Source organism: Loxodonta africana, chromosome 18, assembly GCF_030014295.1.
Source record: "Loxodonta africana isolate mLoxAfr1 chromosome 18, mLoxAfr1.hap2, whole genome shotgun sequence".
Classification (NCBI taxonomy): Eukaryota; Metazoa; Chordata; class Mammalia; order Proboscidea; family Elephantidae; genus Loxodonta; species Loxodonta africana.
Window position 1 is genome coordinate 65291697 of NC_087359.1, and position 23330 is coordinate 65315026.

Sequence of the window (23330 nt, forward strand, 5' to 3'; positions counted from 1 at the left end):
TGTTTCTGACCCTTAGCCATTTATTTAATTAGAGTATTCCTATGCGTCCTCATTGTTTATATGAGTTCCTTACGTTGTAGATAATAGCTATTTTGTATCATACATTTAGGGTCACCCCTAGAGTATGTGGCTAGGCAAATATTTTATACAAAGCCCAGTCTATATAAACAACCTGAGCCACCCCAAATCAGCATGTCAGTACCACTCTGGCAGCCCAATGTCACATGAGCTCACAAAATAAAATACCGTGCAGGTGTTTTTAGCATATTATTTAACAATATAAATGATAGCACTAAAAATAATCTGTAACTAGAAAAAATTGTTAATAGTATGGGGAGAGTGTAGGTGAGCTATATTCACAATCTTTACTAACACAGAGGCAGTAGATATGTTTTAAAGCATGTGTGTCAAGGAGGTCCCTGGATGGTGCAAATGGTTTGTACTCACCTACTAACTGAGCCCTGGTGGTGCAGTGGTTAAAACTAGAGCTACAAACCAAAAGATCAGCAGTTCAAACCCACCAGCTGCTGCTTAGAAACCCTATGGGGCAGTTCTACTCTGTCCTGTAGGGTCACTATGTGTCAGAATCAACTTGATGGCCATGCGTTTGGGTTTTTTTGGTTTACTAACTGAAAGGTTGGCAATTCAAACCCACCTAGTGGCACTGTGGAAGAAAGACCTGGTGATCTGATTCCAAAAAGATTACAGCCAAAATGGCACAACCACTATGGAAAACAGTATGATGCGTCCTAAAAAAAAACTAAAAATAGAACTACCTTATCATCCAGCAATTCCACTTCTAGGTATTTAGCCTAGAGACCTAATAGAAGTGACACAAATAGACATATGCACACACCTATGTTCTTTGCAGCATTATTCACAGTAGCAAAAAAAGAAAAGAAAAAAAAGGAAACAGCCTAAATATTCTTCAATGAATGAATCGATAAGCAAAATGTGGTATGTACATACAATGGAATACTGTACAACCATAAAGTCCAAGAAGCATACTATAACCTGGAGTGATCTGGAGGGCATAATGCTAAGTTAAGTGAGTCAATCACATAAGGACAAATATTGTATGATCCTACTTTTATAAGAAGACAAGAATAGATATATATACAGAGACCAATGTTCATTGATGGTTACCAGGAACGGGGGACGGGGCAGTCACTCTCTAAATCGTAGATACTTGTTATTTTTGGTGATGAGAAAAGTAGCCCAGAATGTGGATGTCATGAGCACAGCTTGACCAAAGTAATTGATACTACTAAGAAGCACACAAGAACAAAGGACATTTGTGCTAAAAATATGACATATAGAATTTGGCTACAACACCAACAGTAACCAAAAAACTAGTGTATGGTCACATCTGTAGCTGTATAGGCATATATGTGTACAGATAGGTACAGGTGAGTACATATGTGTGCACAGTTAGAAGTACTTATATGTATATCCTTGCCAACCGTGCCCTCCCCCAAGTGGTATTTTCATAAGTCCCATTATGCAAATTTTTTACATGTTGCTGTAAAAAAAATTAGCACAGTGCACTTACAAAAATACTTTGTGGGGGGAGGGTTTGGATGGAAAACATACATAGAAGGTGTGTATTATTTGTGTAAAAATATGGTACATACAGATATGTGTGTGCATACATATATAATCATAGAGGACACAGTTACAGATACTTCTCAGACATTACCAAACACCTTGCAATAAAGGTTTTCAAGGCTTAGTACCTTAGTCTCATGGAACAACTCAAATTGGTACCACAAAGTTCATGTTTTGTATCCTAGAGAGGTAAGTAACTCCTGGGGTCTTAAAAGCTTGTAAACAGCCATCTAGCGTACAACTCTCAGTCTCTTCTTGTTTGGAACAAAAGAGGAAAAAGGAAACCCAAAACTCAGAGAAGAAACTAGTCTATAGGACTGTCTACATGAACCATGGCCTCATATACCCTGAGACAAGTAGACCTAGATGGTGCCCAGCTACCACTAACAACCATTCTGTTCAGGAGCACAATAGGTGGACACTGGTAGAATGGGGGGAAAATGCAGACCAGAACTCAAATTCTTAAGAAGTCCTGATATGCTGAACCAGTTGAGACTAGAGAACTCCCTGAGTATATTGTCCTGAAATACTATTTAAACCTTGAACCAAAACTATCCCCTGAGGTCACCTTCTAGGGAAATAACAAATTGACACACAAAATAAAGGCTATTACTCATGAGTATAGTGCCCCACTAAAAAAATTAAAAAAAAAAAAATCTACATGAGACCGAAAGGACAACAATCACTCTAAAGCAGAGATGAGAAGATAAGAGCGTGATCTGTAGAGAAGTAAAACCAGTGAAGAATATATATATAGAGAGAGATTTATCTCAAGGAAATAGCTCACACGGTTGTAAAGGCTACCAAGGCCCCAGTCCGTGGGTCAGGTCTCAGGCTGGAGGCTTCTTCTGGCTCCTGTAGCTGCAGGGGCTGACAAACCCAAGATCAACAGATAAGACAGCAGGCTGCTGGCCCAAAGGCTGTGGAGGCCAACTAATCCCAAGAGCAGCAGGCAATATGGCAGACCACCAGCTCAAGTCGCAAGAACCAGAGGCCAGATGACAAAGAGCCAGATGCAGGATCCAGGGTGAGCAAAAGCCAGTGAGCTTTGCCAGAGCATCCATATGTATTGGATGCAGGTCACACCCTGGAGAAAATGCCCCTTAAAACTGGTTGGCTGATTAACTCAGATCACTTCATGGAGGTGATTATATTATATCACAAAATGAGGTATAACTATATCATTACCTAACTGCCAAATTACATCATTACATAACTGACAAACTACATCAGTACATAACTGACAAACTAAATCACTACCTAACTGACAAACCACTGAGAATCATGGCCCAGTCAAGTTGACACACAATCTTAATCATCACAGTCCACTCCTTCTAAGCTTGGCACCTGTACACATCTCCTTAAACCATACGCACTCTCTAAATGAAGACAATTACAAAATCTTACCTGTGCCTAACATGATACCACCAACATGCGTACAGCTGAAAATGCACTAGCCCCATTTACATCTTATATTTTACAAATGAAGAAAACTAAAATATTTGATGCACACATACAAGGAAGGACTACTCATAGAAATAAGTCTTCATGTCTGCAACAGGTCACATGGTTGTAACTGGCATTTAGAACTACCTTAATTTTTTTTTCTTCTACCATCCATTCCAGACAATCAAGTGGATAGGATAACGTGTTCTGTGGAAACCAGGACACCCTTCAGTGACCATACACATGAGACACAAATATCTTCACTTCCACAGTCCATTTGGAAACCTTGGTGCTGTAGAGGTTAAGAGCTATGGCTGCTAACCAAAAGGTCTGCAGTTCGAATCCACCAGGCACTCCTTGGAAACCCTATGGGGCAGTTCTACTCTGTCCTACAGGGTTGCTATGAGCTGAAATTGACTCAACGGCAACGGGTTTGGTTTGGTTTTTATGGCCCATTCAGAGAGGTCTATTCACATAATTCCACCTGAAACCTCCTTGTCTCCAATATTCCAATCATGTTCCTTCCAAGTCCCTGACCATCTAGTCAAACCATTGACCAGAGCCTGTAAATCGGTATACAATCACACATCTGACCATAGTAGGGTCTCCAGTGAGGGGCTGGTGGATCTGAACTACCAGCGTTTTGGTAGTTAGTATGAATTCCAGCCACACATGAAAGTGGGCTTGTGGTTAGTAATTTTGCCAGGAGAAACTTTTGCTTGCTTTCTTTTCACTCGAGCCCAAACCAAGGCTAAAACATATTGGATTTTTTTCTAATATACCCACTGCAGATATCATCCTTCAAAGGCCCTGTCTTCTATCAGATTTCCCACTCTGACTCTGTCTATGGCATACCTGGTCCATTAAAAACTAAGTGTTTGTGACCACCAGACGCCCTGGTAACTCAGAACTAAAGCAACTCCCGAAGTCCACCTTTCAGCCAAAGATTACACAGGCCTATAAAACAAGCAATAACACACGTAAGGAACGTGCTTCTTAGTTCAATCAACTATACAAGACCAAATGGGTAACACTAGCCCAAAAGCAAAGACAAGGAGGTAGGAAGGGACGGGAAAACTAGACAGATGGACAAGAGGAACTCAGGGTGAAAGGGGGAAAGTACTGACACATTGCAAGAATTGCAATTAATTTCACAAAAAAATTTGCGTATAAATTTTTTTAATTAGAAACTAATTCGTGCTGTAAACTTTCACCTAAAGCATGATAAAATGAAAAAAAAAAAAAAACTAAGCTCTACTTCTGCTTCTGACCAAGATGCAGTAACAGAGACTGTCTGTACCCTCCTGCTTAAACATAAATGTGAGACAAAATATGTGAAACAGCTTTCAAGATACTGTGCATCACTTCTCCCAAAGCCAGATCCCTGAATTCAGATTTGTAGCCTCCTAAACTGTGAGAAAATATATTCTTCTGTTAAAGAAAAAAAAAAAAAGATATTAAGCATTAGGCAACAAAGAAAAGTTTTTGTAGGTCAGGAATCTAGGCAAGGCTTGGCTGGGTCCTCTAGTTCAGAGTCTATCACAAAAATAAAGAACAAAACTATTCCAAATTTGATTAAAAAAAAAAAAAACTATAAACCCGCAGACCCAAGAAGTTTGACAAACCCCCAAGTGCAAAAAACTGAAAATAATATGAAGGAACATCATAACCAAATCGCTTAAAACAAAAAAAGTCTTAAAAGCAGCCAGGGTGAGGGGGGACACCTTATATACATAAGAACAAACATAAAAATGACAGTAAATTTCTCACTGGAAGCAATGCAGTCAAGAAGACAATCACTGTATGGCAACAAACTGGCTAACGTAGATGAAATGGACAAATTCTTAGAAGCACACAACCTACCCAAACTAACTGAAGAGAAAATAGAAAGTCTCAACAGACCCATAACAAGTGAAGATATCAAATCAGTGATCAAAAACCTCCCAACAAAAAAAAAGTCCTGGACCACATGGCTTCACTAGGGAATTCTACCAAAGATTTAGAGAAGAATTGTCACCAATACTGTTCAAACTCTTCCAAAAGCTAGGGAAGAAAGGAATACTCCCTAATTCATTCTATGAAGCAAACATAACCCTGATACCAAAACCAGACAAAGATACCACAAGAAAAAAAAACTACAGGCCAATGTCTCTTATGAATATGGATGCAAAAATCCTCAACAAAATACCGGCAAACAGAATCCAACAGCATAGTAAAAAAGTCATACACTATGACCAAATGGAATTTTTTCCAGGAATGCAGGAATGCTTCAACATTAGAAAATCAAACAACATAATACACCACATCGATAGAACAAAGGAAAAGAACCACATGATCATTTCTTTGGATGCAGGAAAAGCATTTAATAAAATCCAGCACCCTTTCTTGATGAAAACCCTAAATAAGATTGGAATAGAAGGGAAATTCCTGACTGTGATTCAGGATACATATGAAAAACCAACAGCCAACATTATACTTAATGGAGAAACACTGATAGCTTTCCCAATGAAATTGAAAACAAGACAAAGATGCCTGCTCTCACCACTTCTATTCAATATTGTGTTAGAAGTCCTAGCCAGAGCACTAAGACAAGAAAAAGAAATAAAAGTTATCCAGACTAGAAAAGAGGTAAAATTATCTCTATTCACAAGTGATAAAATCCTATATATAGAAAATCCCAAATCCCAAAAAGTCCACAAGAAAACTTCTACAGCTAATACAGGAGTTTAGCAAAATTGCAGGGCACGAAGTCAACAAACAAAAATCATCTGGGTTTCTATACACCAGCAATGAGAAATCTGAAAGGGAAATTAGGAAAAAAATTCAATTTACAAAAGCATCTAAGAGAATAAATTACCTAGGAATAAATCTAACCAGAGACGTGAAGGATTTATACAACGAAAATTATAAAACACTGCTGAAAGAGATTAAAGAAGGCTTAAATAAATGGAAAGATGTTCTATGTTCACAGATTGGAAGACTTAATATTCTTAATATGTCAATACTATCCAAAGTGATCTATAGATTCAACGCAATCCTGATCAAAAATCTAATAGCCTTCTTTACAGAAATAAAAAAACAAATCTGCCACTTTGTATGAAATGGCAAGAGGCCCGAAATAGCTAAAGCAATGTTAAAAGAGAACGAAGTAGGAGGAATCACACTTTCTGCTTTTAAAAATACTATATTGCTACAGGAGCCCTGGTGGCAGAGTGGTTAAGAGTTGTGGTGGGCTACGGCTACTAACCAAGAGGTCGGCAGTTTGAATCCACCAGTCTGTCCTTGCAAACTCTATGGAGCAATTCTACTCTGTCCTATAGAATCACTATGAATTGGAATCGACTAAATGGTAACAGGTTTTGGATACAGCTACAGTAGTCAGTCTGGCACTGGTATAACAATAGACGCATAGAACAATGGAATAGAATTGACGGTCCAGGAATAAGCCCACGCATCTATGGTCAAGTGATTTTTGACAATGGTGCTAAGTCCACTTGATGGAGAAATAAGAGTCTCTTCAATAAACAGTTCTGGGAAAATTATTCCACATGCAAAAAAATGAAACAGGATCCATCCCTCACATCATATACAAAAACAAGTTCAAAATGGATTAAGGGCGTAAATGTGCAAACTAAAACCATAAAATCCTTAGAAGAGCAAGCAGGGACAAAGCTGTCAGGCCTAGCTTTCAACAATGGATTATCTAATAGAATAATAAAAGCACGAATAGCAAAAGACAAAATAAATAAATGCAACCTCATAAAAATTAAAAACTTTTCTCCATCAAAAGACTTTACCAAAAAAGTGAAAAGACAAGCTGCCGACTGGGAGAATATCTTCAGAAACCATATATCTGACAAAAATCTAATAACCAAAATCTACAGAAAACTTCAACAACTTAACAACAAAAAGACAAATAGCCCAATCCTAAAATGGGCAAAGGACTTGAACAGGCTTTTCACCAAAGAGGACATTCATATGGCCACCAAACACATGAAAAGATGCTGGTATCATTCGCTATCAGAGAGATGCAAATCAAAACCACAATGAGATACTATTTCACTCACACTAGAATGGCTAAGATTTAAAAAAAAGAAAACAGAAAATAACAAATGTTGGCAAGTATATGGGGAAATTGGAACCTTTACCCATTGCTGGTGGGAATGCAAAATGGTACAACTGCTCTGGAAAACAGTGCTGCAGTTCCTCAAAAAACTAAAAACAGAAGTACCATGTTGTTATGTTGTTGTTAGGTGCCATCAAGTCAGTTCCAACTCACAGCTACCCTATACACAACAGAATGAAACACTGCCTGGTCCTGCACCATCCTCACAATCATTGTTATGGTTGAGCCCATTGTTGCAGCCGCTATGTCAATTCATTTCATAGAGGGTCTTCCTCTTTTTGTCTGACCCTCTACTCTACCAAGCCTGATGTCCTTCTCCAGGGACCAATCCCTCTTGATAACAAGTCCAAAGTGTGTGAGACAAAATCTTGCCCCCCTTGCTTCTAATGAGCATTCTGGCTGTACTGCTTCCAAGACAGATTTGTTTGTTCTTTTGGCAGCCCCTGGTATGTTCAATATTCTTCACCAACAAAATAATTCAAAGGCATCGATTCTTCTTTGGGCTTCCTTAATCAGTGTCCAGTTTTCACATGCATATAAAAAAAAAAGATTGAAAACAGCATGCCCTGGGTCAGGCACAACTTAGTCTTCGAGGCTACGTCTTAGCTTTTTAACAATATAGAGAGAACTTTTGCAGCAGATTTGCCCAATGCAATGCATCATTTCATTTCCTGACTGCTGCTTCCATGGTTGTTGATTGATGATTCAAGTAAAATGAAATCCTTGACAACTTCCATATGACCCACAATTCCATTCCTAGGTATATCCCAAAAGACTTGAAAGCAGAGACTAATACACCAATGTTCATTCCAGCACTACTCACAATAGCCAAAAGGTGGAAACAATCTAAAAGTCCATCAACAGATGAATAGATAAACAAAATATGATACATACCTACAGCAGAATACTACTCAGCCTGTAGGAGACATGTAATCTTGCTTGATACATGCTACAATATGGGTGAAGCTTGAAGACATTATGCTGAGTGAAATAAGTCAACCACAAAAGGACAAATATTGTATGACAGCACTTATATAAAAAGACAAGAAAAGGCAAATGTGCAAAAACCAAATTTATTAGTGATTACCAGGAGTGGAAGATAGGAGAAGAGGGGGGATTGATGAGAATGGAAAAATCGTATTAAGGGTATAGTTGCACAGCTGATTATTGCAGGTGCTGTTAATAAGTTGTACACTTGTAAAAGGTTTAATTCGCAAAAGCTGTGTATTAGATACATTTACAACAGTGACCAAAAAAAAAGTAGCTGCTGAGGTTGCTTGTGTACAACCAAACACCTCATGGTATTTGGTTTCTTGGTTTGGAGGTTTAGGGTCATGGTTTCATGGGACATCCCAGTTAATTGGCCTAATAACATGTTTAGTGTCTCTCTTCTACCTCCTAGTTGGATGTGTAGTGCCTGGGGTCTTAAAAACTTGCAAGCGGCCATCTAAAGCACAACAACTGGTCTCTATTTGCCTAGAACAACAGAGAAAGAAGGAAAGTCAGGAATAGGAGGAGGACATGGAATGTGTGGCTGATTTCCTCCATGAACAACTGCCTCCTTTACCATGAGACCAGAACTAGACGGTGCCCAGGTACCATTACTGAACATTTTGATCAAAGATGCCATAGAAGAATCTTGACAAAAAGGAGGAAAATGCAGAACATAATTTCAAATTCTCATGGACTCCATCTTTTATATCCTTCAGTAATTTTTTCTTCCTATATTTCTTCCACATATTTTCATTTCTGTAGAGAATAGGATCAATTTCATTGCCTTTTTAGTTGGATTTTGCTGGTATAGGAGAATGCAATTTAAATTGAATTTAATCTTTTATCTTGTCACTGATACTTCTGTTGTATTATGCCTCAGAGATTTCAGGGCTTATGTGTTATAATAGATAGTATTACCTTGAGTACCACACGTATTTCTGGGAATACAATATTAAATGAAAAGCATAATTACAAACTGTGTGAACTGTAATCTACTTCTAAACACGTATGTACTTATACAGAAGTAGTTGCTTGGGTAACTAAGTAGAAGGTGGCATCACAAATCAAGATATGGTATATAGGATAAAGAGCAGGTTTGGGGTGGATATACGGAGTTCAGTTTTGTGCATGTTGAGATTGAAGTGCTCGTAGAACATCAAGTGGAAATGACCCCTGGGCTAATGAGAATAATAATTGGGATCTATGGATAAAGGTCTGAGCTGAAGGCAAAGATCTGGAGGTCAGCAGAATAAGTGAGAGAATTAAAATGATGAGTTTAGATATCATCGCTTAGAGGTGACTATAAGGAAATAAAATGCACTCAGGTTGGACACCTAGTCCATGCCATAGGCGAAGTTAAGAGTTTAAAAAATAATGGCTTCCCCCTTCTTACTGTAAAAAAAAAAAAAAGGAGAAGAGCAGAATCAGAAAGTCTGGAATCTTAGACAGGCTCACCAGTGGACTCACTCTGTGATTTGGTAAGTTATCAAATTCCGTACTTGTCTGTCAAGTAGTGATAATATTGTCTCTCCTTCCCTACAATTTTCATGAGGGCAGAATAAGAACACAGATGTAAAGATTTTTTGTAAAGTCCAAAATACAAAACAGAAGATTCTAGCTAGAATCTGGTAGATTCTAGCTTCCTTCTCCTTTTCTGGTGGGGAATAATGTTTAAGGCCCCAGAGAATTAACTAGTTCTCACTTAAATGAAAAACACACTACTGTAGTTCAAAAAGAAATCCTAGGGGATAGAAAAATTTCTTTAGGGTCAGGCCAGATCAGAAAAGGTAATGGTGAAATGAAAATAAATCAGGGAAAAATTGTTAAGAGATAAGATGATGGGGAAAATTGAGCAGGAGTACATAAGTAGAAGATATTTTTATTCAACAATAAGAAGTCTGATCGAGCAGATGGAGGATGGGAGATTAAGATGTTTGGATTTTATTCAGTATTGACCAAAAGTAGTGTGGAGTATTATTTAAAATGATAACACAATCAAAACACATTTTGGTTTAAAAAAATTAACTCCTGTGATACATCAGTGGTATAACAACAGAGAGCATAAAGATCCCATAAAAGAGCAGTTCTTAAATTATACTTTCCCTAGTAGGAACACAAAGAGGAAGGTGTAGCCAGCAAGTCACCAAGACCCCAAACTGTTCCCTAGTTCAACTACACAGCTCTACTTCTTCTCTTTTACCTAGTGGAGAATTGTGTACTATTTGATTACAAAAGACATTTCTGTGGTGAGGTAAAAAGAAGTCTGAAATAGTGCCCTAATTCAATATCAACATACCTACTAAAAAAAAATAATTAATGTAAAAATTCCAAATCATAGAAAGGAGAGAATTTTTCTTTTACACAAGACTCTCCCCAGGGCTCCCTTCATGTCCCTGTTCCTCAGGCTGTAGATGAAGGGGTTCAGCATGGGGGTCACCACAGTGTACATCAAAGCCATGACAGTTTCCTTAATAGTAGAACGATCAGCAGATGGGCATAAGTAGAGACCAATAATTGTTCCAAAGAAAAGAGACACCACAGAGAGGTGGGAGCCACAGGTGGAGAAAGCCTTACAAATACCTCTGGCAGAAGGGATCTTGAGGATTGAGGAGGTGATTCGTACATAGGACAGGATGATGAGCAAGAATGGGATGGCGACAACGAGTCCTCCTATGATAAATATCACCAACTCATTAACTTGAGTGTCAGAGCAGGCCAGCTTCAGTAGAGCAGACATATCACAGAAAAAATGGGGGATCAAGTTGTCTCCACAAAAACACAACCTGGCAGTGAGCAGGGTGTGCAGCATGGCATGGAACGTAGTCAGCACCCAGGACACTGCCACCAGGGAGAGACAGAGCTGGGGGCTCATGATGGTGGTGTAGTGCAAGGGGAAACAGACGGCCACAAAGCGGTCATAGGCCATGGCCACAAGCAGGAAGCTCTCCAGGTCTGCAAAAAACAGAAACAAGTACATCTGGGCCAGGCAGCCGGCGTAGGGGATGGATGGAACTTGGCTCTGCATGTTCTGCAGCAGTTTGGGCATTGTGACCGAGGAGAAGCAGAGGTCAGAAAGGGACAAGTTACTGAGAAACAAATACATGGGTGTGTGGAGATGGGAGTCCAGTCGAATGAGGACTATGATGACGAGGTTGCCCAGGACGGTGGTAACATACATGGCCAGGAACAGGCCATAGAACAGGATTTGCTGCTCTGGATCAATGGGCAGGCCCAGGAGGATGAACTCAAAGATGGTGGTTTGATTCTTTCCTGACATTATCTGTTCCTAACATCACTAGGAAGTAATAATAGAAAAATAGTGTTCATTAAAAACCTGACCAGAGGAATAAACATATTTCTCTGATATACGGTATGTTAGATGCTCTGTAATGATACTTTATTTTTCCCTCATCATAACAATGTCAATTTCTACAATCAGAATCTCAATAATCAAAAATGACTTGTTTTCACTTTTCTATAACATATAACATTATGCCCTCCTTCCAAAAGACTCACACCTCTTAGTTTGTGACATAACCAATGGTCTGTTTTTTCTGCTACTTGCCTGGCCCTTCATTCATTCTCCGTGACTGTAATTGGCTTCTGATCTGTGCCATACCCATTGCTGTCAAGTCAATTCTGACTCATAGAAACCCTACAGGACAAAGTAGAACTGCCCCATAGGGTTTCCAAGAAGCAGCAAGTGGATTTGAACTGCCGACCTTCTGGTTAGCAGCTGAACTCTATTCTGCTCTGTCAGTACCTTACATATGATGTTCCCAGTGTTATTTCCTAAACAAGGTTCTCTTATACATATACTCCATGAAAATCTCATCTCCTCCTATGGCAAAGATTTCCATGTAATCTCAGAACTGTATACTCAGTTGCTTATTTCCCTTGGTTATATCACAGGCATCTTAAACCCAACAGATCTCAAACTAAATTCATGATCCAAACCTGCACGCCTCCCAACCTGCACTGCCTCAAGTGTCTCGTGTCTCAGTAAAAGGTATCCAAGTGATCAAGTCAGAAATTTAAGAGTGTTCTTCCATTAATTTCTTTCTCTCATCATCAACAACCAATCTATCAAGCCTATATATTCTGCCACATAATTCTCTTTCTAATTCATCCATTCTTCATCCCAACCACTACTCCTCTAGCCCAGGCTGACGTCGTATCCTATCTGGACAATTCTTGCAGGAACATCTCCCAGCTCCCAGGCTTACTCTCCTTCAATCCCGCCATTCACCCTGCAGCATTCTAAAATGAGAATCTGGTCATCTGTCTCTCCTGCTTAAGCTCCTTAGTGCCTTCTCATTGCTCTTAAGATTAAAGCAAAGTTCCTTTCAAGGGCACAAAATGTGCTTCAGGACCTGACCCTTGCCTACTTTAACAGCCTCATCTGGCCACAAAGTGACACTTGCACTCCACTCTTCAGCAATGTGGGAATTCAAAGTCATCATTTCTTGCCCTCAGCCTTTCTTATTTGCTGTTCCTCCTGCCTCGCACCTTCTTCCCTTTGCTCCCCCTTCACTTACCTTCACCCTACTTAGCCTTCAAGTATAACATTACATGTCGCTTACTCAACTAAACATTCTCTGTCTCCTGGACTAAGTCAGGACACACCGCTGTGCTTCCACAGCATCCTGTACTTGTCCCAAGAGTACTCTATACACTTGAAATTACTTTAGCTTTTTCTCTACCACATTGTAAACTCCATGCAGGAAAGGCCATGTCTGCTTTCTTGACTGCTGTAGCATCAGCACCTGGCGTAGTGCCTGGCATGTAGCCAGTGTTTCATATGCGTTCATTGGCTGTCATTCAGTTATGACATGCATTACTCCAAATTTAAAGGCATCAGACATTCTCGTTACGTCAGAATAACTACTTCTACTAAATTCTTCCAGAACAAGTACTTATTAGCTTTAACCATTTAGCACTAAATTTGACACTCTATTGCAGACTTCATGGATGTAATTTAATACCCATGAAAAATATCAGAGAACCTCAGAAAAACTGCTATTCACTAATGCAAATAACTCAGTCTAAACACCCTTATGTTTAAATCTACATGATGTTATTTTTATTATTGTGATTAGTAGTCTGACGGGGAATTTTAGACATTATGGGAGAAGCAGAAAGAACAAAGATAATTTCTACTCTGAAGCACTCACTTGAGTTCTTTCCCAGATAACCATACCTCAATGTGCCTCAAAACTGACAAAGAAAGCAAGAAAGAGCATTAAGGGATACAGGAAACTCCTCACTGAAAAGACAATGGCGAGTCCAACTGATGGGCTTTTCACCCTGCTGATACTATTTAACCCAGTGACATTAACAGTTTTCATATTGGCTGTTATGTGCTGACATTATACTGGGAAGAAAACACTTGTTTTCTCAGAATTTTGCTTCCCTGGTAAATGAGTGGCCTCCATCTCTGGTGTCAAGAATATGATTAAGGATCACAGACAAGGGAGATATCACTTCCAGGCGCTGCCAGTGAGGAGGTGTATGAGCTTCTCATTTCCTACGCATGTTAAATCAGTTAGTTCTCAACCTGGGCTGCACATAAGAATCATTCAGGGTAGTGCTTCTAAAAATTTAATGTTCATGCAAATACCCTGGTGACTCTGTTAAGATTTTGATTCTGAGCCTATAGGTCATACGTTTTCAATAAGCACCCAGGTGATGCCAATGCTGCTGGTCCATGGACTACACTTTGACATACAATGCTTAAAAAAAAAAAAAAGAGATAGGTGAGCCCCTTCAGATAAATGTATTCAGAATCTCTGAGAAGGAAGCCAGGGCAAAGTTTCTGAAGCTCCCTGAGTAATGTGAACATACAGAAAAGGCTTAAGATCTCTTGTATTAAATGCCTACCTAACAGAGCTATCATTATGCTGAAATGATGTAATTTTGGGAGAACACATTGCATAGTAAGTAATATTTATGAATGTTATCATTAACGAAGAGGTTGTAACTGGTGAACATTAATAAAAAAATATTTCTAGGATGTGAGGAAGTCTTGGGAGGCAGAAAAGTGTTAGAGAGAAGGGCTATACTACCCAAAAAACTATCCTGCAGTATATAACCCTTTGCCATTGAGTCGATTCCGACTCATGGCAACCCAATAGCATACAACCTGGGACATCAAGATTCTCAGATTGGAAGGACACTAAGGGATCAGCTCATTCACCCACCTGCCCAACTCACCCAGTGTGTCTGAGGGTGACTCCAGGACCCTGGCCTGAGATTCTGCTCTCCTTTATTCACTATAGGTGTGTGGAGCCTGTGTCTGTCTACACCATCTGTTCTTGCATCTCCTGTTCTAAATTTCCCTGGACCCTAGGGGCCCTGGATCCCAGAGCAGTATAGATCCTGGAAGAACTCATTACAGACAAAGTAATTACAGGATGTCTCTAGGACAATTTGTCTGAGAATCCTGGAACAATGACTGATGGCACCCACTGATCACAACTGACCATACTTTCAGGAAAAGTAGGTATGGAGAAAAACTCATGTATGGAAACTAGATCATTGCCTGTTTAGGGAATGGACAGTAGTCCTGGGGTGAAGGAAAATGGTTGAAGAAACCATAAACGTTAGCAGAGACCAGAGTATGAATGTCCCGATATCCTAGTAATGCTGGAGTTTAAACTTTATCGTGTGGGCAAAAAAAGTCATCATTGGTCTTTAAGTAGAGTACCACTGTGAAAAGATAAATGTTTTGGAAAGATTCCCAGGGTAGGCGAATCTCTCACTACTACCCAACTGCCCTTGTAGCACTAAAGAGATTGCAAAACAACACTTGTTTACGTTATGACAGCTGAAATAAGGAAGTATCATCTTGTTCGGCCTCAGGTGACTTGAATTTTTCATCACTCTGTGCATGTCTGCAAATAGTCCTGAAAGCACAGTTAGTGTTGATTTTGGAGTTACAAACGAATTTTAACAAGTAGCTGAATTCACAAATAGGCAATCGGTGAATAATGAAGATCAACTGTACTTTGCAAATGAAATAGAAAAATTCTTTCGGTAGCACAACTTATCCAAAACTGGTATGAGACTAATAGAAATGTTTACAGGCTTTACATCTATTAAAGAAATTAAATCTATAATTAAAAACCTTTTGTGTCTGTGTTCATGAGGGATATTAATCTGTAACGTCTTCGTACAAGGGCAATGTTGACCTCGTAAAATGAGTTGAGAACAATTTTCTCCTCTTCTGTGGGGCCGTGGTGTGCAGTGGTTAAGTGTTTGGCTGCTAACCAAAAGGTCAGCCGTTCAAATCTACCAGCTGCTCCTTGGAAACCCTATGGGACAGTTCTACTCTGTCCTATAGGGTCGCAATGAGTCAGAATTGAATTGACAGAAACTGGTTATATTCTTGAAGATTTTGTAGAGAATTACCATTATTTCTTCCATAAGTGTTTGATATAATTAGCTAGTAAAGCCTGGAATTTTCTTTGTCACAATTGTTTTAACTACAAATTCAATTTCTTTAACAGATAGGACTCTTCAGGATATCTGTTTCTTTGTGAGTGAGCTTTGGCAGGTTGTGTCTTTCAACAAATTTATCCACTGATGTAAGCTATAAAATTAATGGGCATAGAATTTTTCATAATATTCCATTATTATCATTTTAATATCCGCAGGAATCTGTAGTGGTATCCTTTCTTTCTTTCCTGATATTTTTATTTTGTATAATTTCTTTTCTTTTTTTGCCCCCCTTGATCATTCTGACTAAAGGATTATCTATTTCATATAGTATTTCAAATAACCAGCTTTTGATTTCAATGATTTTCTGCTCTCAATTTCATTTATTTTTGTTATTTCCTTCCTTCTGCTTGATTCAGGTTTAATTTAATTTGCACTTCTTTCTCTATGTCCTCAAGTTGTAAGCTTAGATCATTGATTTGAGACTTTTATTCTTTTGTAATATAAGTGTTTAATGCCATATATTTCCCTTTAAGTACTGCTTAGCTGCATACCACTAATTTTAATATGCCATCTTTCCACTTTCATGTAATTCAAAATGTTTTCTAATTTCTCTAGTGATTTCCAGTTTGACCCATGAGTTATTTAGAAGTTTGTTGTTTACTTTCCAAATATTTGGGTTGTGCCTTCTTCATGCCAAATACAAAAACCATTTCCAGACACATTATAGATTTATATGTGATAAATTTGCACAATCAAAAAGGACAATAAAATTTCTAGAAGATACCCATGTGTGTCAGAGTAGAACTGTGCTGCATAGAGTTTTAAATGACTGATTTTTAGAAGTAGATCACTAGGCCTTTCTTGCAAGTCACCTCTGGGTGGACTTGAAACTCCAGTCTTTCGGTTAATAGCCAACCACATTAACTATTTGCACCATCTAGGTTGGGCTGGGTTTAGGACTCCTCTAGAAGACAACATAGAACAATATTATCAGAACCTTGGGGTAATGAAAGATTTTACCAAAAAATAATAAAAAGCACTAACTGTAAAGAGAAGGATTGGTAAAAAAAAAAAAAAAAAAAAGGACTACTTTAAAATTTAAAACTTCTCTCATAAAAGACACCATTAAGAGTGAAAAGGCAAGTCACAGAGTACAAGAAGATATTCTCAACACATAACATAAAGAGTAACCCAAATTAAGAACTAGTGTATCCAAAATAGTTCAAGAACTCCTGTAAGTCACTAAGAAAAAGACCAACAATTTAACAGAAAATGAACAAGAGGAATGAGCAGACATTTTACTAAGAAGGATATATATAAATAGCCAGTAAACATATGAAAAGATACTCAAACTCATTAATCTTTAGGGAAGTTCAGAGAAATGAGATACCACTAAACACCCACCAGAATGGCTAAAATCAAAACACTGTCACTATTAAGTGTCGGTAAAGATGGGAAGAAACGAGAACTCTCATACACTGCCTGCGGGTATGTATTTTACTGAGTTTTAAAAATCTCTTTGGTAATATCTACTATATTAGAATATAGGCATTCCCTATGAGCCAATAAATTTACTCCTGGGCATATATTCAATAGAAAAATATGCACATATACAAGAAAAAACATGTACAAAAAAATTAAAAGCTCATTGTGACATTTTTAATAGCCATTCAAAAATTAAAAGGAATGAATTACCAATACATGCAACTACATGGATGAATTTCGAAAACATTATGCTAAGCAAAAGAGCACAAAAGACACAAAAAATTAGATGTCATAAATTCCTATGTGTATGAAATTCAGAAAGAGGCCATTTAATCTGTAGGGATAAAATCAAATCAGTGGCTGCCTGGGGCAAATGATGAAGTTTTGTTTTCTTTCCTTTTCTTTTCTTTCAATTTAGCTAGATACGCCCTGAGACCATAGTCCCCATAGCCCTCAGCTCAGTAATTAAGTCCCTCAGGGACTTTGGATGCATCTATGGAGCTTCCATGGCCTTGCCTTGTACAAGTAGTGCTGGGTTCCCCAGTATTGTGTACTGTCTTACCCTTTACCAATGTTACCATTTATCTATTGTCTGTTTAGTGTTTTTCCATCCCCACCCCTCCCCTCCCTCGTAACTATCAAAGATTGTTTCTTTTTGTGTGTAAACCTTTTCATGAGTTTATATAGCAGTGGTCTCATCCGATATTTGTCCTTTTGTGATTGACTTATTTCACTCAGCATAATGCCCTCCAGATTCACCCATGTTGTGAGATGCTTCACAGATTCATCATTGTTCTTTATACTTGTGTAATACTCCTTTGTGTGTATGTATCAAAGTTTGTTTATCCATTCATCTGTCCACGGGGATCTAAGTTGTTTCCATCTTTTTGCTATTGTAAACAGTGCTGCAGGGAACACAGGTGTGCATATATCTATTCATGTGACCGCTCTCATTCCTCTAGAATATATTCCCAGGAGTGGGATTGCTGGGTAATATGGTATGTCTATTTCTAGCTTGTAGGGAAGCACCATATCATTTTCCAAAATGGTTGTATCATTTTACATTCCCAGCATCAGTGCATAAGAGTTCCTATCTCCTTGCAGCCTCTCCAACATTTGTTATTTTCTGTTTTTTTAATTCGTGCCAGTAATGCCAGGGTGAGACGGTATCTCATCATGGTTTTGATTTGCATTTCTCTGATGACTAGTGACCTCAAGCATTTTCCTCATGTCTGTTAGCCTCTTGAATGTCTTCTCTGGCGAAGTGTCTGTTCGTTTCTTTTGTCCACTTTTTAATTGGATTATTTGTCTTTTTGTTGTAGAGGTGTTGGACTTTCCTGTGCATTTTAGAGATTAGACCTTTGTAGGTTTGCCATAGTTAAAATTTTTTCCCAGTCTGTAGGCTCTCCTTTTACTCTTTCGGTGAAGTCTTTTGATGACTATAAGTGTTTTATTTTTAGAAGATCCCAGTTATCTAGCTTACCTTCTAGAGTTTGTGTATTGTTAGTTATGCTTTGTATTGTGTTAATGCTGTGCATCAGGGCCTGTAGAGTTGATCCTATTTTTTCTTCTATGATCTTTATAGTTTTTTCTTTATATTTAAATCTTTGATCCATTTTGAATTGGTTTTTGTATATGGTGTGAGGTACGAGTCCTGTTTCATTTTTTGCAGATGGACATCCTGTTTTGCCAGCACCATTTTTTAAATAGATTGTCTTTTCCCCATTTGATGGACTTTGGGCCCTTATTGAAGATCAGGTGACTGTAGGTGGCTGGATTTCCATCTGGGCTCACAACTCTTTTCCATCGCTCACAACTCTTTGCCATCGGTCAATGTATCTGTCTTTGTACCAGTACCAGGCTGTTTTGACTACCGTAGTTGTATAGTAGGTTCCAAGGTCAGGTAGTGCAAATCCTCCTACTTTATTCTTCTTCTTCAATAGTGCTTTACTTATCCGGGGCCTTTTCCCTTTCCATATACAGTTAAAGATTAGTTTTTCACCTCTTCAAATAATGTTGTTGGTATTTGGGTTAGGATTGCATTGTATTTGTAGATTGCTTTGGGGCAAATTGTCATTTTCACAATGTAGAGTCGAACTCTCTATGAGCATGACATGTTTTCCATTTATGTAGATCTGTTTTGGTTTCTTGCAGTAGTGTTTTGTAGTTTTCTTTGTATAGGTCTTTTACACCACTGGTTAGATTTGTTTGCAAGTATTTTATTTTTTTAAAAGGCATTGTTTTCCTGATTTCCTTTTCATCATTCTCTTTATTGGTGTGTAGGAATCCAACTGGTTTTTGTATGTTTATATTGTATCCTGCTTCTCTGCTGAATCTTTCTATTAGTTTCAGTAGTTTTCTCATGGAGTCCTTTGGGTTTTCTACGTATAGTATCATATCATCTGCAAGTAGGAACAGTTTTCTTTCTTTCTTTCTTTTTCCTGCCTTATTGTTCTAGCTAGGACTCCCACCACAATGTTAAATAGGGGCGGTGATAAATGGCATCCTTGTCCTGTTCCTGTTCTTAAGGGGAATGTTTTCAGTCTCTCTCTATTAAGAATGACGTTGGCTATTGGTTTTGTATAGATGCCCTTTTTTGTGTTGAGGAATTCCCCTTCTGTGCCTATTTTATTGAGAGTTTTCATCAGGAATGGGTGTTGGACTTTGTCAAGTGCCTTATCTGTGTTGATTGAGATGATCATTTGATTATTTTCTTTTATGTATGTGGTGGATTATGTTGATGGATTTTCTAATGTTGAACCATCCTTGTATACCTGATATGAATCCTACTTGGTCATGGTACATTATTTTTTTGATATGATGCTGAATTCTAATGGCTAGAATTTTGTTGAGAATTTTTGCATCTATATTCATGAGAGATATTGGTCTGTTTGGTGTGTGTGAGTGGTGTCTTTGTCTGATTTTTGTATCCGGGTTATGTTGGCCTCATAGAATGAATTCGGAAGTATTCCTTCCCTATGTTCTGAAATAGTTTGAGTAGTAATGGTGTAAGCTCTTCTCTGAATGTTTGGTAGAATTCTCCAGTGAAGCCATCTGGGCCAGGGCTTTTTGTTCTTGTTGTTGTTGTTGGAAGATTTTTAGTAAATTTTCAATCTCTTGCTATGGATCTGTTCAGATTTTCAACATCATTTTGTGTTAGTTTGGGTAGGTAATGTGTCTCTAGAAATTTATCCATTTCCTCTAGGTTTTCAAATTTGTTGGAGTATGGTTTTTCATAATACTCTGTTATGATTGTTTTTATTTCAGTTGGGTCTATTGTAATATGCCCCATTTCATTTTTAATTTGAGTTATTTGCATCCTCTACTGTTTTTCTTTTGTCCATTTGGCCAGTAGTTTGTTGATCCTTTCAAAGAACCAACTTTTGGTTTTGTTGACTCTATTATTTTTCTATTCTCTGTTTCATTTATTTCTGCTCTGATCTTTATTATTTAAAGGATGAAGTATTGATTGCAAATGGTCACAAAAAAACTGTAGGATGGTGGAAACATTCTACACTTGGATTGTGGTTGAGGTTACATGGGTGTTTAGATTTGTCAAAACTCATTGTACTGTACACTTAAAAGGGGTTCATTTTATTGCATATAAATTGCATTTAAATAAAGATTATTTTAAAAAATATGTAAGAAGAGTTAGAGCAAGATGGCAACATAACCAGCTGCATGCTCCCTTTTCCGCACAAAAAAATCAGCCAAAACCAAGCAGAAATTGATGGAGTCAGCTACGGAAACCAGTCAAAGGTTTACAGCATCCAAGCAAATGCCAAATGAAGAAAAGGTAACAAACAATAGTTTCACTTAACTAGTAAAGAATGTCTGTCTTGGGCATTGTGATCTTTTAAGATCTATCTACTATGTATAGGACCAAACTGACAACAGCAACTGGAAAGATTAGATAGGAAACTGAGGGGGCAGTGAGTTTACGTTAACGGAGGATAAACAACACAGAAAAGGAGGGTGAGAATGGTTGCACAACTGGAAGTATGTAATCAATACCATGGAATTCTACATATAGAAATTGTCGAATTGGTGCATGTTCTGCTGTGTATATTCTCAACAACAACAAAATAAATTATTTTTTTTAAAAAGATACCATCATGTGATCACAAAAAAGGTTACATAGAAACAGTAGGAAAGTATTGATTCTACACTTGTCTGCAGGTGGACACTTTGAGGAGAGCACTGTACTGCCTCATTGTAATGGTTGTTATTGCCACTCCAAGGATAGGTGTTACATCACTACCACAACCATCCCAGTCACAGGAATAAAGTAGAGAATGAGTCACACACACATTTGTTATGTCAGCTTTAACAGACTCTAGCCTCAATATAGACAAGGGAACAGTTTGTACAATGCCACAACTTCTCATAGGCTGAGCATTTTCCCTTTCCTTCCTCTCTTATGTCTTAACAAGCCCTCCCAACTCTAACCCCACTTGCGCTAGGAACCTACGGCCATCTCTCACTAAAATGTATTTAACAGTTTATTTATCCTGCATATGCATAGGCTTTTTATACCCTTTGGGAAGAAGTGTGTGAAAGAGAAGGAGAATGCTTGGTGAGCAAAAGATTGGGCCCATGTCTTGAAGCAACCAGCCGGGCTGTAATAGACTGGGGTTATAGACTGGTGTGGTTGAGGTTCTAAAACCAGCATGCTAGGAAAAAACTTCAGATATTCAAAATATCTTGAAAAGACCTTAGCAAATTGTCCCATTATAGAATGACATATTGTTTATCAGGAAGTCAAACAGCCAGTTTTTCTTTCTTGCTTGAAACAGCTAATACTTTTTTCTTTGAGCCCCAGATAAAATTTATGCCTTGTATTTAGAGGTCTGTGGTATAAAGAAAAAAATATGTATCTCTAAACACTAATCTCTTGCACAGGATGTGAAATACTCATAGTTCATTTCCATTCTCTCTTTCTCTTTCCTTCTCCCTGTCTCTGTCACTCTCTTACTGTTTTTTGATCAGAGAAGATGTTTTGTATTATCGCGATCTTTTGGATTTTTTGAGGGTTGCTTTGTAGCCTAAGATGTGGTCTATTCTGGAGAATGTTCCATCTGCATTGGAAAAGAATGTTTATTTAGCTGCTGTTGGGTGGAGTCTTCTACATATGTCTATAAGGTCGATTGTGGTCTTAAGATCTCCTGTATCTTTGCTGAGTTTCTTTCTAGATATCCTGTCCTTTACTGAGAGTGGTGTGTTGAAGTCTCCTACTATTATTGTGGAACTGTCGATATCTTTTCAATGCTGTTAGAGTTTGTTTTATGTGTTTAGGAGCACTGTCATTCGGTGCAGAGATATTTAGTACGGTTATGTCATCATGATGGTCCATTCCTTTAATCATTATATAATGTCCTTCCTTGTCTTTTACGGTGGATTTTGCTTCAAAGTCTATTTTATCTGAGATTAGTATTGCTACTCCTGCTCTTTTTTGGTTAATGTTTGCTTGATATATGTTTTTCCAATCTTTGATTTTTAATATAGTTTATGCTGCTCTGATGGCATTGGCAAAAAACAAAGCTCCAGGAATTGATGGAATCTCAATTCAGATGTTTCAACAAACGGATGCACTACTGAAAGTGCTCACTTGTCTATGTCAAGGAACATGGAAGGCAGCTTCCTGGCCAACTGACTGGAAGAGATCCATATTTATGCCTATTCTCAAGAAAGGTGATCCAACCGAATGTGGAAATTATAGAACAATATCATTAATATCACACACAAGCAAAATTTTGCTGAAGATCATTCATAAATGGCTGCAGCAATATATCGACAGGGAACTGCCAGAAATTCAGGCCGGTTTCAGAAGAAGACGTGGAACTAGGGATATCATTGCTGATGTCAGATGGATCCAGGCTGAAAGCAGAGAATACCAGAACGATCTTTACATGTGCTTTATTGACTATGCAAAGCCATTCGACTGTGTGGATCATAACAAATTATGGATAACATTGCAAAGAAGGGGAATTCCAGAACACTTAATTGTGCTCATGAGGAACCTTTACATAGGTCAGGAGGCAGTTGTTCTGACAGAACAAGGGGATAGTGATTGGCTTAAAGTCAGGAAAGGTGTGCGTCACTGTTGTATTCTTTCACTATACCTATTTAATCTGTATGCTGAGCAAATAATCTGAGAAGCTGGACTGTATGAAGAAAAACGGGCATCAAGATTGGAGGAAGACTCATTAACAACCTGCATTATGCAGATGAC

General features: G+C 38.2%; 1 protein-coding gene across 1 annotated transcript; it reads right to left on the minus strand.

Annotated features, from left to right (window-relative positions):
• Positions 1–9863: 9863 nt before the first annotated feature.
• On the minus strand, positions 9864–12760 carry LOC100662364 (olfactory receptor-like protein DTMT). The gene has a single exon (XM_064270397.1). The coding sequence runs from the start codon at positions 11448–11450 to the stop codon at positions 10506–10508; it is 945 nt and encodes a 314-aa protein (XP_064126467.1). The 5' UTR covers positions 11451–12760; the 3' UTR covers positions 9864–10505.
• Positions 12761–23330: the final 10570 nt, after the last annotated feature.